Source organism: Monopterus albus, unplaced genomic scaffold (assembly GCF_001952655.1).
Source record: "Monopterus albus unplaced genomic scaffold, M_albus_1.0 scaffold188.1, whole genome shotgun sequence".
NCBI lineage: Eukaryota > Metazoa > Chordata > Actinopteri > Synbranchiformes > Synbranchidae > Monopterus > Monopterus albus.
Window position 1 is genome coordinate 470714 of NW_018128068.1, and position 14769 is coordinate 485482.

The 14769-nt window shown below is 39.9% G+C and overlaps 2 protein-coding genes across 3 annotated transcripts in view; one reads left to right on the plus strand and one right to left on the minus strand.

Moving 5' to 3' along the window:
* The window catches only part of baalcb (BAALC binder of MAP3K1 and KLF4 b), a 5353-nt gene extending 4059 nt beyond the window's left edge, over positions 1–1294 (plus strand). For both annotated transcript variants that reach the window (XM_020617333.1, XM_020617334.1), the window contains exons 4-5: positions 466–665; positions 1049–1294. In XM_020617333.1, the coding sequence (XP_020472989.1) occupies positions 466–665; positions 1049–1213 (365 nt within the window). In that variant the 3' untranslated portion in view covers positions 1214–1294. The remainder of the gene's footprint in view (positions 1–465; positions 666–1048) is intronic.
* Positions 1295–1381: 87 nt separating this feature from the next.
* nme6 (NME/NM23 nucleoside diphosphate kinase 6) lies at positions 1382–5140 on the minus strand. Its single transcript, XM_020617336.1, has 6 exons — positions 4890–5140; positions 4550–4650; positions 4191–4293; positions 3670–3709; positions 2796–2956; positions 1382–2310 (listed from the first exon to the last, which is right to left on the minus strand). The coding sequence occupies exons 2-6, from the start codon at positions 4640–4642 to the stop codon at positions 2159–2161; spliced, it is 549 nt and encodes a 182-aa protein (XP_020472992.1). The 5' UTR covers positions 4643–4650; positions 4890–5140; the 3' UTR covers positions 1382–2158.
* Between the last annotated feature and the right edge of the window lie 9629 nt (positions 5141–14769).

The window sequence follows — 14769 nt, forward strand, 5'->3', positions numbered from 1 at the left end:
ACACAAAAACAGTAGCTGTTGAAAACGCACGGAGTAAAGTTGGCCTAGAGACTAGAACAAACTGGCAAGTGACTGAGGAGTGAAACCGGGTAATATAGTGAGCAACCTAATCAAGTGCAGCTGGTGATAAGGGAGTGAGGAACAGGTGAACGTGATTAGTGTAAATGGGCAAGAGACAGTAGGAAAGGTGAGGGAGGCCAGAGCGGCCGAGCAAACCTGACAACTGTATGTCCAATAATGGCAGTTTCAGCTCCTAAATTACTACAGACTCCAACTTTTAGAATTAGGAAATGACCTCTGAAATGGTTCCTCATACTGTCAACATTATTATTATTAGTGGTAGTAATAGCAAACATTATGAGTGAGCAATTTGATTGGGGTTGACTGATTGAGTGAATTCAGTCTTGATTGTTTGAGCGGTGTAGTTGTTCCTCAGGACAAACCCGAGTTTTGGCTTTGTTACAGTTCCTGACTTCTTCGAAGACAGCCTCCCTCCTCCTGCTCAGGCGTACCTGAAGGTCTGCTCGGCTGTGTCTGAAGCCAGTCTGAACGACGTGAAGCCCAGCAGCCCCCCTGAAATACTGGCCTCTCCACCCAAGGAGGAGGTGTTACCTTCATCTGGCACCACAGTGCAGCGCCGGAGCATTCTACACACTGAAGAGATTGTAAGTTTCTCCCTGGATGGTTTTCAATGCTTGTTTTTTTTCTTTTATATTAATTTATTGACATACCATTTATCTACTTGTAGATAAAAGGTCTAGAGAAACCAACTATCATCTTGTTTTCATTATGTCCTGTTCATATATTACATTTAGAGCTGAAACCACAAGTCAAATAACTGATTAGTCTGTTGACAAAATAGTAGACAGCAGCTATTTTAATAACTGGATAATCTCTGGTTTAATTTCTTAAGCAAAAATGTTAAATATCTGCTGGTTCCAGCTTCTCAAATGTGATCATTTTGATGCTTTTCTTTCTGATACATGATAAGAAGTAGTATGGGTAGTATGTTTACAGCATCCCCTTATTTATTCTTCACCATTATCAGACAAAATGGCAGGACAAACGGATGTCGACCAAGCAGGTGACCATCACAGTGACACAGAGCATCCATCAGGTGGACAAGAATGGGAAGGTGAAGAAATCGCTCACAACTTACGAGGTTATGAATCCTGTGGAAGCTTTCAAACAGGTGGCCACACAAAATACTTGAGTGCAGGAGAGTTTGGAAGAAGTAAAAGAAAGAAAAATGATGACGGTGAAATGAACTGAACCTGTTTTTGTGTACAAAACCTCTGATAGTTGACACAAGGATGTGTGATTTTGTGAGACTTTAACCACCTAAATTTAGATTGTCATATTAAAAACATGGATCATTTTCTTTAAAAACATGTTGTATTTATTACTGTAAAGTAGATTTTCAGTCCCTGTTACAATGTTTGACTGTACTTTGACATGTAAGACTGTAGACTGGTCACAGAAAATACAAAACTACATTTTACAGTAACAATTCTTAGTATATCACAACGGTCAGTTTCATGCAGAGGAAATCATTTCATTGCACATTTCAAATTTTTAAGTGGACTTTAATTTAGAAATGAGTGAACCCAAATTATGCCCTTAAAGACAAATATGTGTTAATCTATAATTACATTGATATTTTACATTACTGAATATTCACAAGGTATAATTATGTTATAGTTTTGTTACACTGATACACAATACATAGTTGCTGCTGTGCTACAATCTGTATGGCTCAGGAAAGGGGAACCCATTGTGGTTACTGCACTATTTACAATGAAGCCTGGGTGTGAGTTTGTGACAATAATGTATTTACTGTCTTACTACATCATGTTGATTTGCAGAATACAGTGTCTTACTTCTCTGGTCATATGTGTTTTCTAATAACAGTAAATCAGGCAAAAGCATTTACTGCATAGAAAGAAAATCCACTTTAATAATGCAAAAATGGAAGTGAACACATTGGCACTTTGAGGAGCAGAGATGAACAACAAACACGGTATAAATTATTATAGGTCACATAAGCTCTGGTAGCTTGCATTTTAATATGAACAATGGTTAAACAGTAGCAGAAACACTTCTGCGTGTGTCCTTGACCTCATGTTGTTGCTCAGTAACTGTGACAGCAGTTGTGCGGTCAGTTCTGTGCTGAGAGTGTGTGGATTTGTTTTTGATGGTCGTAATGTATCTGTCCCGATCTGAACGATGGTTCTTCTTTCTCCATCCACTCTTCCACACAGAAGTCTGGGAAGAAAAAACTGATTTCTCTTTGTGCTGACTCCACAGAATCTGGGGAAAAGGTAAAATCTGATCATTTTAAAAACACACTCACTTATCGATGCACTGAACATAAAAAAATAAGATGGCAAAGGATAAATGTAGTGCACTTTCAGAACGTGAAGTGATCTGTAAATGCCACCTTAATATAATGGACTTCCAAGAGATTTTGCATTGCTGTAATTTCTATCCTTTGGGCTTAAAAACAATCTCCTCCTGAATACAATGTAAAATGAATAATTGAGTGGAAATTTAGTAATTTCATGCAAATATTAATACATTTCCTAATCCACTATTGAAATACAGTATTTGTTCAATGCAAGGATCAAGTTAAATCAAGTTGAAACGTGTTGCTATTTGTGTCCAATGATTACACTGTTAAAGCAATTTATTGCCACAACTAAACCTAGTGAAACTGCAGTATGTGATTCACAGCCTGTGTGATAATGCATGGAGTGTAGGGCAGATATGAAGCACCGACAAGTCGCGACTCCTACCTGAGCCGTGAGTTGTGTTTCTTGTGTCTGTGAGTCCAAACCGAGCCCTGATGGAGGAAGGGGAGGTGTATCTGGCCCTGAACACTTTGGTGGGCCCCATCAGTTCTCTCCAGTGACGTATGGCATCCTCTCTTGCTAAAATGTATGCACGCATTGGACCGCTGTGGGAAAGAATTCAGCAGCAGTTTGAGTAGCCATAAACAGCCAGTGCAAAACCATACACTGCTCTGTGGGGCTGATAAACACATTTGATTTTGAGCATTGGATGCGTTTTGAGGCTTTAACGGGGCCAAAAAATCGACACTTCATACAAACCCAATCTATCCACTTTAGAACCTTCTGGGAAAAGAACTCAGCTATGAATTCAGCATACACAGCTATAGGTTTATCAGTTTTAGCTAAACAATGCCAACTGCAGCTACTTCAAGCTGGACTGGCTGACACATTTCCAATAACTAGAAACAGAGGGTTGCTGTGGCAACTACCGATTCACTGCTGTGACAGAGACAACAAGGACGCCGTGATTACAAACACCTTTTACAGCCCACTGGGTGTTCGTTGAGCTATTGTGATAAGGTTACATAATGATTTTCAGACAATTGCTCCAGGGGTGTTGTGATAACATGGCAGTTTGCTGATAATGGAAACTCCAGTTGTAACGTTCCAAAAGATGATTTATTGTTGAGCTTGAAACAGCTACACCATCAACAGAGGGGAGCTTTGTCTGTATCAGGCCAGTGGGTTATGTGGTATAGAAATTTCCCTAATATTTCATTTCAAATGCATCAGACAGAAAACTATCCAGATACACAATTAAGTTGTGTTGTGACTTGGGATTTGTACATTTATCATGTCAGTGTGAATTAAGACTTACCTTGACATGAATTCAACAAGTCTCTGATAGAAGAATCGACCTAAGAAGCAAAACAAAAGTGAGTTACCACAGTTTTCCAACTTTAATTGATTTTTTTTAAAACTCAGGACAATTTCTTAACTGTACTTTAAAAACTTATTCAAATTGGCTTTGAAACCTCCAGTAGAGTCTGTGATATCATAGTTAATTCTGTTTATGTGGTTTTATTGTTGATTGAGTGTACTGTACTGTTTTGTAAGCCTGTATTTTTGTCTTACCTTATTGATTGTTAAGCACTTTGGTCAGCCTGGGGGTTGTTGAAATATGCTATACAAATAAACACTGATTAAATTTTTTTCTTCTCCCAGTGTGTAACTGCTCTAGTAGTAGTGTACGGGACGAATTACTTGTCTTAACATATCCACTCCTCTAAAACAGGCTGTTGAATCATTTTTCTCAGATGGAATCACTATGTTTGGTAGAATCAAAGAAAAATGTTGTTCATTTTAATACATATTAACGTAGATGAGTTGTGTTCACACCTGAATGTTCAGCGTAAAATCTCTCCGAGTCCTGTCTTCGCCATACAAGGTCTTTGCATCTAACAATGACAAAGTTGTTGTCGAGGATTGTCTGGTGAAGAGCCTGAAGGGCACAAACAGTCAATTAGTTGAATCAAAGGTATATGCAGGATACTGTGTGTATATTTCTACCAAAGAGGTAAATGGAAAAGGGGGCATTGTCAATAAGAGAAGGTGGTATGAGCTGACCTATACATTAGTAATGTCATACAGAGGATGCTCTTTCTCCAGGAAAATGTTTTTTGGACATTCATGGACAATGGAACTGGCATAAAATATGGTTAAAAGTAAGAAAATATAGCACTTTCTTTTGAGCTGACCTCTAACATCAGAGGATGAGCTACAGCATCTGGTTTGATGACCGCCAGGGTGAGCTGCAGCACTCTGGAAAGGCGACCAGCTGTGAGCAACATCGTCTCCTCTTGAGGAAGAACAAATATCAAACTGTCAACAGCGGAAATGTAGCAGCTGGTACGCAGCTTTAAAGGTTCATTATAGAACTGCATCACCCAAAGAAGCTAACTTTATGCAGTGTAGAAAAAAAAAACAGAAAAGGCGTGACCTCTTTCAGCACTGATGCATTTTAACGTTATGTCCCTGCTAATGCAGCTGAGATTACACATGTGTAATTAAAATATATTAGACGTTATTGATACTAACCTTTGATATGACGGCTTTCCACTTTATGGTCAGTTTGAAGAGGAGAACGTCGCGGCCACCATATTGTAACAAACAGACGATCGTCAATCTCAAGTCACGACTCCGTGTCTACACGTACAAGTCATTTTAATTTTGATTACGTTACCACTTTCTGAATTATCAAAGTGATTTTAACGTTAAAATGTGTTCATTCGCTGAAAAGCGAATAAGTCCGTTCACAAATATCGTCCTCAGAAACTGAACCTGCTCCTTTTGGTTCCTACTGCGAGAGTGACGCGGGTTAAACATCCAAATGGAACTTTTATCTTTTATCAGAAACAGCATTTTGCAGTATATGCGAGTATTGCTTCAACTTTGTAGTAATACACAAGTGACTAAGTTCTCTTTTTGGCTGCCCCCTGTAGGCTAGAGCAAGGTTACTCCAGAGCAGCACTGTTGGGGTAAAGAGGAGATTCAGTCCCTTGTACAAGGGAACTGCAGCAGGGTGTATCAGTCCTGCTATCATTAGTTTTAAAAAATGTACATGCAACTTTTGACAATTATAATGAAAAACATGTTGGAAAAAATTTCCTCCATTATTGCAATTAACACAAAATGACTCTAGCCCTGCTATGCAATGGTTTATGAACTTGTTTTCCCACTGTGCTATTATGCTTTACCACAGATTTAAAACTTTTAAATTTGTAAGTTATTCTCAATTGTGGCATTGGAATTAAATATTTTTCCAGGGAAATTTATCATACACACCACCAATGGCTTCACATAATTTAAATCAACCATAGGTAGCCTATAAATGTGTATGTCAAATTCCACCTAATATTATATTTTATATCATTGGACATTTTCACTGGAATGCAGTACAGAATATGTCAGTTAATGGGTTTTTGTCATTTTTACAAAATATATACATTAAAGTAAAAATATTTCCAGTGTCAGAGGGGCAAGTAAACTGGTCTCACAAAATTTATAAAACACAGACATAGTGGTATATTATATGACGGCCATTCATGAATGGATGCTTTCTCTACTAAGTGACAGTCTCTGGGGAGAGACAGCAGCTACAAGCAGGGACTGGAGCGAGAGAGAGAGAGAGAGAGAGAGAGATTCGACTATGGTATTTCATCAATGTGGGAGATCAGACATACAGTATGAGTTACAAATGCAGAGCACATTCCAGCAATACAACATGGCCACACCCTTGAAGAGCAGAGATTGTGAGGGGTTTGACATTCAGAGAGAATATTAGAGAAGAAAAAGGGGGGGCTGTCTCACATAGGTTTCTCCCACCTGCCTATGTCATGTGACTTGAGGGTGATGGCACAGCTGTTACCCCCCTTGAGAGGACGAGTGGAGGTGTTGGGCCAGTCAAGGGTTGAATGGAGCTCTTTATAAAGATATAGCATAAAAATCAATACACTTTTAGTTTTGTAAGATATATTATACACTTATTCATGTATCAGTTGATGGCCCAAATGACCATATAACAAGCAAGAGAAATGTGAAGGTGATGGTTTGTCAAGAAGCTTCTGTTAAATATGAAATGTTGTACATGATTACTGAACATTTCATTTTATAATACTTAGCTTGTACTGATGTAAACCAGCTGCTGTACATGATTGATCAAAGTCAACAAAAGATGATCCTTAAGACTGAGACCACAGTTACTCGCTGAGTGCTTCAAACAGCGGGCCATTGTCTTCTCCAAACCCACAGAGTTGACTAAAGAGATGTAGCAAAGGCAGGAGACAACAACAAGAACATCAAATGACAAGATTTACAGTAATCAAGTCGGATCTTAAATTGTAGTCATGTTAGTTAAATGCCAGGTAGCAGTGCTGTGTTTCACCTTACAAATGGGTCTGACTCATCAACACAGACAGTTATGGTAGGGTGCTGTGGGCAAAATAACTACCAGTAACTGAGGTATTTTTTGCCCTAATTATATGGAACACTGGGATAAAATAAGAGGGGAGAGATATCCTAGTTAGACTCTAACAAGAGGTGTTGTCACTACATGGTCAATATCTCCAACCCCGTGGATGCGCATCCTGGTATTTTAGTGGAGCGTTTTATCCCTTGACAGTAAGAGTTGTCAGGAAACGGCACTTGTGTGCAACAGTATGCAACAAGCAACCCCAGCAGAACTCAATCTATGCATGTTGCAGTTGATGTTTGGTGAATTAAATTCTTATGTCATCAGGGTGTCCCGAGAATGTTAAAGTTTTTTAATGTGGCAAAAAGTGAACAACCTCAGATATTATGACAACAACATCAATGTGACAATTTGCCTGGGAACTCAAATAGACATGTTCCTAAAAAGAACAAGCAGCAGCAGACAAGTTGGAGAGAACAGAGACTGCTGTTGATCACCGCTGACTCCTGCTTTAACCATCCTCAGCTGGGCGGCTGATTCAGCCAGTGCCCCAACAGTCTGCCCACCATAAACCTCATCTCTGTTGTATCACATTGTCGCCTTCGCTTCTGCTGCTGCTGCTACTGCTGTTGCTGTCGCTGTTGATGCTGGCTATTCTGCAGTTGTCATTCCCTTTTGGTTGACGTTAGGCAGCTGACTGAAAACCCCCACAGGCTCCTGGTTGTCCATAAGCTTCTCCACATTCATTCTTCCACCTAGAGCAACAAGAAAGAATCATATGAATAGATGTTCCACATAGCATCAGAAAAAAGGTTTTCATGTGATGGCAGGGAAATGTAGGAGGTTAAGAGTAAAATTGGGGTTTTGTCACATAGAACTGTAACAAACATATTTACTATATGATATACTTGAGTGCAAAGGTTTGCGTCAACTTACTTTGAAATGGCAGAAAGAGTAAAACATTTAGTCATCAGCATAATATTAATGCAACTGTTCCTTCATGAACATAAGTGACAAACAAGGCCAGGAAGTGTATAAAAACAGTTATAGTATCAAAGAAGGCTTATGAGTTTGTTGGTGTGATAACTAGGAAACTTCCTAGGACATGATTAGGATATTACAGACTGGTAAAGTAAAGCATTATGTGATCTGATGCGGTGAAACAGTTCCAGTTGACCACTCTTTTCAGTCCTCAGAAGTAGATTTGACAGGCAAACTGCAGCAATGAATCACTACCAATTTGAAATACTGCTTGCATAAAAATATATTTCTGCCACACTGCAAAAAAAGGTTGTTACAACAATTTATACCTATTGTATTCATCTTTATATTGATATGTTATGCTGCACTACTAAGATACAGGGATTTTAGATTGTTTGCATCCCTTCTACCTGTATGTAAATATCTATTTATAGTAAATTTGAAATTCACCATTTTATTTATTATTTTATTTTTGTATTTCTGATTTTATTTACTATTTTATTCTTATGTACATTTATTTTTAGACTAGGTGTTCTTCTTTTTCTGGCTTTTAGCTCTTTAGTTGACTCCAAGAGAGCCCTGCACAAGAATTCCTATATGCCTAGACTGTCTGTTTATGCATAAATGGCAAATAAAAATCTTGAATATATTAAAATGATTCTACAGTACAATTGTAAATAGAGGCAGTTTTTTTCTGTATAAGATTTTTCAGTATTATTGCAATTGAGAGCAAATTAACTTGGTTTTTATTATGACCCTTGAATCATCCTGTCATGCTAGGTCACAATGAGGTTTCCACAGTAACAACGATAGCATATGTAGTAATATATACATATATAGTCAGCTTTGACATGCATCCACCACACTGCAGTTCACCTGTCACCCGGCCTCTCACATGCCACCTGACTATTACAACAGGACCATTTAGGGTGGCCACTTCCTGTTTAACAACAAGTCTTCACCAGGTTTGTTTTATTATTTGTTATACTGTAATCAGACACCTAAAACCCTTCACTCTAAGACTGTCACTTTCTCATAACCCAAACTTGTTGCAAGTCTTCATTCCTAAATGTATTTACCTCCACGCGTCTGCCTGTGAATCACAAGAGCAAGTTGCCTTCACCTCTCCATCACCTGTTCTCTCTTTTAGCCTGAATGCAGGTGACCTTTGACCTTTCTGCTCCTTTGCTTCACCACACGGGACCAGGCTCCACACAACAGCTGTGTCAACCTCAGCCCTGGCAACTGGTGTACCCAGAGAAGGACAGAGTGGCATTCATGTCAGACCATGTAATGAGTCAGCAGCATAGTACAATGTGATCTGTTTTATCTTTGTTGGGATCAAGCAGCTCACTTTTACTTCTTGGTGTGATTTTGAAGCATTATTAATCTGTTTCGCTTCAAAAATGTCACATTTCTTTGTTATATTGTGGAATTTTTCTCTCGCACACTGCATATTTCTGTCTTCTGTGGTTTATAAGAACAATAAGAAGATATTATGTCTTGTACATTATCTTTCACACATTTTTAAGTGTTAAAACCTGCTTTGCATTTTATTTATGAACATAAACCCATTCTCTGGCACATCACAACATATTTTACACTCTTGTCACAGATTATCCTAGAACATACATCTAATCAAACAAGTGAAATTTTTGTGAATAATATGAAATTTAACTACTTTTTAAATGGTTGCTAAGGTTAACTCTGCTGTCAAGAGCTTCCTCCAAAATAATCTGTGAGGTTGTCCCTTCTTGTGCATGTGCAGGTCCTGGTTTGGTCTCAGCTGCCAGTTTATTTATACCAATAGAAATCCATGCTTACTACTGCTGAAGACACTGCTCTGGGGTGAGTCGGTATAACTCCTACCTGCTGTCCAGAGGGAAAATATTAACTCCTGCCAAGAAAACTATTTGGTGACCTCCCCAGAAGCAGTGGGACATTGGCAACGGAGCAGGTGGGGAACAAAGTGATTAGCAAACGGGGCCCCCGGTATGCGAACAGGGGTTAAAAATAACCCTTCCTGGCCCAATTTATAGATAACATGCAACCCAACCACTGAACTCCTGCATTGTCATCCCCATATTTTGGCTTAATTGTTCTTAAAAATGGCAGAATGGGTTTGTGAATGAGTGAAATCATATACAGTATTTAGATGAACAGTTTTAGGGTACATTTTAAAGGGATGACTGATGATCTGTAAATGATCAGCAGACCAGTGATTGGAACTCAACTGAATAAAACAGAAGAGGGGTTGACAGATGGAAAAAAAAAAAGTAAGATGAGACCTTTTGCCTGACGCATGATTAGATGAGACACTTTGATATGTTTGTTGGCAAATCCTCGACCTGTGACAGGCATCAGCTGTCCCAATAGGAGGAACAGTAGCATTATGATGTGTGTCTTTACCATTGTGTCCAGTACAAGCAACCGAGAATCCGCTCAACAGCAAAAGTGGTCTGATGTTCCTAACACTCAGTTATATCTGGCAAGGCTTTGGCGCATAGCTGACATTAGTGGAAATGTTGCATTTGTGATACACCCTGGCTCGGAGCCATGGGAAATATTGAACAACTGTTAGAATTTAAACATCCTGTGGTAGAGAAAAACGGGAGCTACAAAGATGTGATGGGGTTGCTATTTGCGGACAGTGAGTGATTCAAAAATAGGGAGAGCGTTAGGTTTCAATATAAGCCCCCCTCTCTGAGCTCGAGCTTTCTGTGAATGAGGCCCGGGTTCCTATCGCACCCAGCCCAGTGCTGATTTTAGAACACAGGTGTTGACCTTAGTGGAGCGGCTTATGCTTGCTACAGATGAAAACGAACCCCTGTGCTCAGGCTGTTTGCCTCACACTATTGATAATCACTGTATGGTCCAACAGGTGCTTTAAAACAGTCATATATGGACCTACAGATTCCATATAAAATACATTAACAGCATGTTTAATGAAAATATAGTGGTGGTGGTGATTTGGTGTCCGACTCTTTCAGATGATAGTTTTGTTTTTTTTGTTTTTTTTGCATTATCTCTTGATTTTTCCTTTCCCACAAAAGTAGCTTAAATTACACTTGCCCACTGCAGAATTTATTGCTTGTTTTTATGGAGCCATGAGAACACCCATATAACGTATTCATGCTCCTCATATATCACTGGCTCTGCTTCAGGTTTATGTTTCAATGTATCAAACATTTGTTCAACTGTGAAGCAGACTGATTTGTCCAATGTGAAAATGGCTTTTGAAGTGAGACAGTGAGCGTCACTTTTCCCTATTACTGTGATACTATGAAACTAAAGGGAAGCCCAGAAACCAAACTGGGATGAACCTGAACCTTGGCTTCAGCTGTGACTCAGTCTGCTGTAACTGCTGTTCTGATTGTACCCCCGAAACTCAATAAAACACACCCATCACACAGTTGCTTCCTTGTTTCTCTGCATCCCTCACTTTCTGTCTAAATTTCTTTTTTATCCAAAAAGAACCCGTTGACATTCGGTGTAAAATAGAGGCAGGGTGGGGTGGGGGGGCTGAGCACAGGACCGGCAGGGGTGTAGGGTGTCTCAAGCCCAGTGTGAACAGCTGAGAGGTGTGATTTCACAGGCTGGCTCCCCCCTGTCAGGGCCCTGATTGGGCCGGACAGGAGGCACAGGAGAGGCCCGGGGCTTCTAAAGGACATCAACAGGTGGGAGGCCGCTTTGGAGGGGGGTGCTCCTGGCGGGATAGAAAAGGCTGATCTGCAAGGCCTGTTGTGGGCACAATTCACTGGCCAGATTTGGAGGAGGATGGTTGATCGCAGGAGAGGAGGAGGTGAAGAGAGGAGAAGAGCAGGGTTCTCAGGAAGTGGAGGGAGAGTTTGAGGAGTCTGGGCTTTGATGGGTGGAAAGGGCAGCTTGAGGGACAAGGAGGGAGGTTAGTCTGTGAGCTTTTTGTCTGTTTTTTTTAACAGTAGCATGTGATTTTGGTGATAGATATTTGTATCAGAATCTTTTCCAGCTACCTGTTGTATATAGTATTTTTTGTAGGTAAATATCAGAATGACAAACCTAAAACCCTATAGATTCAGATGATGCACTCATTTTACTTATCTTTCAGTGTCTTTGACTTGCAGCGCTGTGTGAGTGGAATCAGGTGTCAGATCTGTTGTTGGGTGTTTTCTGTGAGTTTTGTAACAGGCGCAACACACCAAGTCCTTCATCAGGTGAGGGGAAGTCGAGGTGTGATACAGGAAAGAGCCAGGAAATTTGGTTTCTTGACGTGTGTTGACATCATGACCTCGCTAAAATAGATGGGCTAGTCTTCCTGATGGCCATTTGTTTTGACATAGCGGCAGTTAGATTTCTCATGGAAGTAAGACACCACTATAAAAACAGTAATTGTGTAGGAGACATTGAACCCACTGTGGCCTCAAGCTCAACGTCAGCTACTCATCACCGGAAAACCCACAGGAGGTGACACAACACAGTTCAATAAAGGTGAGTAAAACATATTTAAAATCTTAATAAAGCTCAGTGTTAATTCAAATATGTTCCCTTTTAACATGAATTCAATCCATTCCCTTCTTTAAACAGTTTTATAAGGAACATTTTCACACAGTTGTTGGGATCAACATGACTTGGCACAGCATGGTGTTTAGGAAATAACAGACTGTGACCTTTGTCTGCTGGAAGTCAGTATTTGCCTCACCCTCCAGAGTTATTTCAACACCTAGCAGCATCTTTCCATTGGCAGCTGGTATTTGGCAGCGTTAATCTTCAATTTTTAATGCATATTGTCAGCGACTATGTTAATATTTTTGTTGTAATACTGAAAAGTACAATTTTTTTGCTTTAATTAGAAGATAGTAATAAGAAAATTAACCTCAAATAATCCACACTTTGAGCAAAAATGAAACCTTCCTCCTACAAGATAAAAATGTCTAAATGTCTTGTGAATAAGTGGCCCAGATGATTGAAGCCGCCATCATGTGTTTCTTTAGCCCCATCCCACTTCCCTCTTTCTGTCACAGTTAACCATTGTTAAGCTGGTTGCTGCCGCTACTCCGCATCTGCGACTATGAAAGGGTGCCTTGTGTCCAAGGAGCAGCGAATCCAGTTGTTGCCCCTTGTGAGGACATGCTTCCTTATATCCCCATATTAATACACCACTTATGGAATGTAAGGAAGTGTGTGGTTTCAAGGGGATATGAGCACCAACCACATGGGGAAGGAGAAAAAAAAAATTCCACTATTGTTTATTTTTAAACTTGAATGACCCTTCTGAAAGGTGGAGCTACACTCATTTTTTGAGTGTGCCTTTGTCTGTTTTATGAGTTGGTAGGAGGATATTGTGATTCATAAGTGTGTGTGTATGTGACAAGGAAACAGGTGAAAGGCCTGTTCTCTCTCCTCCTGCTTGGGTATGTGTACAGTTAACGTTACTCCGAAGGCCACTGATCGGGTCTCAGGGACTTCTTGAAAAATTCCTGCCCTGCCCCAACTGCTGACAGTCAAGGAGGATTGACAGACCACAGCTGTCACCCATTATAGCAACCACAAGACTCTCAAAAAAGAAAAAGGGGAGGGAGGGAGCTGTCACTAGGGGTGAAAGTGTGCTCCTGTAGCCTGGATTTGAAAGGAAATAGGGCAATGTCACTAGCTGTCAGGATTCCCAATCCTCTAAATGGGAACTTTCTGCATGGTCACATGTAGACACTTGTTTCTGTAAAGATAATATAATAATAAGGATATTCTTTCTCCCTTTGTGTTTTATCAGGTAAGACTGAAGAGGGCGTGACAGGCCTGACTGCTTGCAGATGAAGTCCACCTTTTATTTCCTCTCTTGCTCCTCTCTCATTTCCTGCTTTTTCTACATCGTCTACCCCTGTAACCTTCCCTCTTCCCCTCTTCACTGCGTGCCTCCTCCTGCTCTTTCGCACCCTCTTGCTCTGCCTCTTCCAGCTGAAGCAACACGCCTTGCTGTGGCTGGTCAAACGGAACCAAGTCAGGTGTTTCTGTGAGGTTTGGTCCCCTTCAACCAGCTACTGCGTCGTGAACTCAGTCAGCAGACACCAGCGTGGACACAAAGACACAGTGGCATTGTGGTGTAATGCTGCATACACACTGGTGATGGTGCTCTGGTGCCATAGTTTGTTTCTCTTCTTCTCTGTGTGTTTCCATTGTGGTAACATGTTTTTTGAAATGCAAATAAAATATTACTGACAACATACAGTGGTGAATTCAAATTTCTGAGTCCTGTGAAAAATTTCAGAAAATCTTGTTTACTATGAACACCTAATTAAAACTAATGCAGACTACAGTCCTGCATAATCCTTCTTCATGAAGATGACAATGTTGAAACTGTTTTAGAGAAGCCTTGATTCAATTCTGTGATCATCTTGGAGGATGTAGCTGGTGGTGCTGCTTAACTGCTGTTGTAAAGGAAGTATTTCTGTTATTTGGCCTAAGCTAAGTAGTATAAATAGGGTGGAAAAATAATAGAAACATATCTTAGTATAATGTAACATTTTAACAACACCACAAGATGTTAAATCAGTTGAATTGCCACCTCTCTAAAACAGCTTCATCATTATCACCTTCATGAAGGAAGATTTATTGTAGGACTGTTGTATGAGACTGCATTGTTTTTAGCTAAACTGCCAACTGAGAGTATATTCTGAAAATAGAAATGCTTAACACACAGAAAAACAAATGGTTTTATTCAGTTTTGTCATAACACCCCCAAGCAGAACCATTTGTCTTGTACATGTTTGTTCTGATAAATACTGTGGACAGCAGCTCAGTGGTATCAGTTAAGTCAAGTAGAAGTGAACTTAATCCTAGAAATTGTTGAGGAAATGCGACAATGACACACTTCAAACCATACTTTGCTTGTGCTCTTGTCATCACCATATATAAATGTATTACACTTAATATCTTCATTTCCTCCAAATATATTGTACTTTTGCCCTGTGTTCATCTGGTTGGTCGAGTTATTTTACATTAGGGTGGTTAAGAACAAATTACATATCAGTCCAGTGTCTCACTGTGCAGCCG

Coding starts and splice junctions, on each gene's coding strand:
- nme6 (XM_020617336.1), bottom strand. CDS start 4,642: ATGTTGCTCACAGCTGGTCGCCTTTCCAGAGTGCTGCAGCTCACCCTG. Junction 4,294..4,549: donor CTCATCCTCTGATGTTAGAG/GTCAGCTCAAAA, acceptor TGTGCCCTTCAG/GCTCTTCACCAGACAATCCT. Junction 2,311..2,795: donor AAACACAACTCACGGCTCAG/GTAGGAGTCGCG, acceptor CCTTTTCCCCAG/ATTCTGTGGAGTCAGCACAA.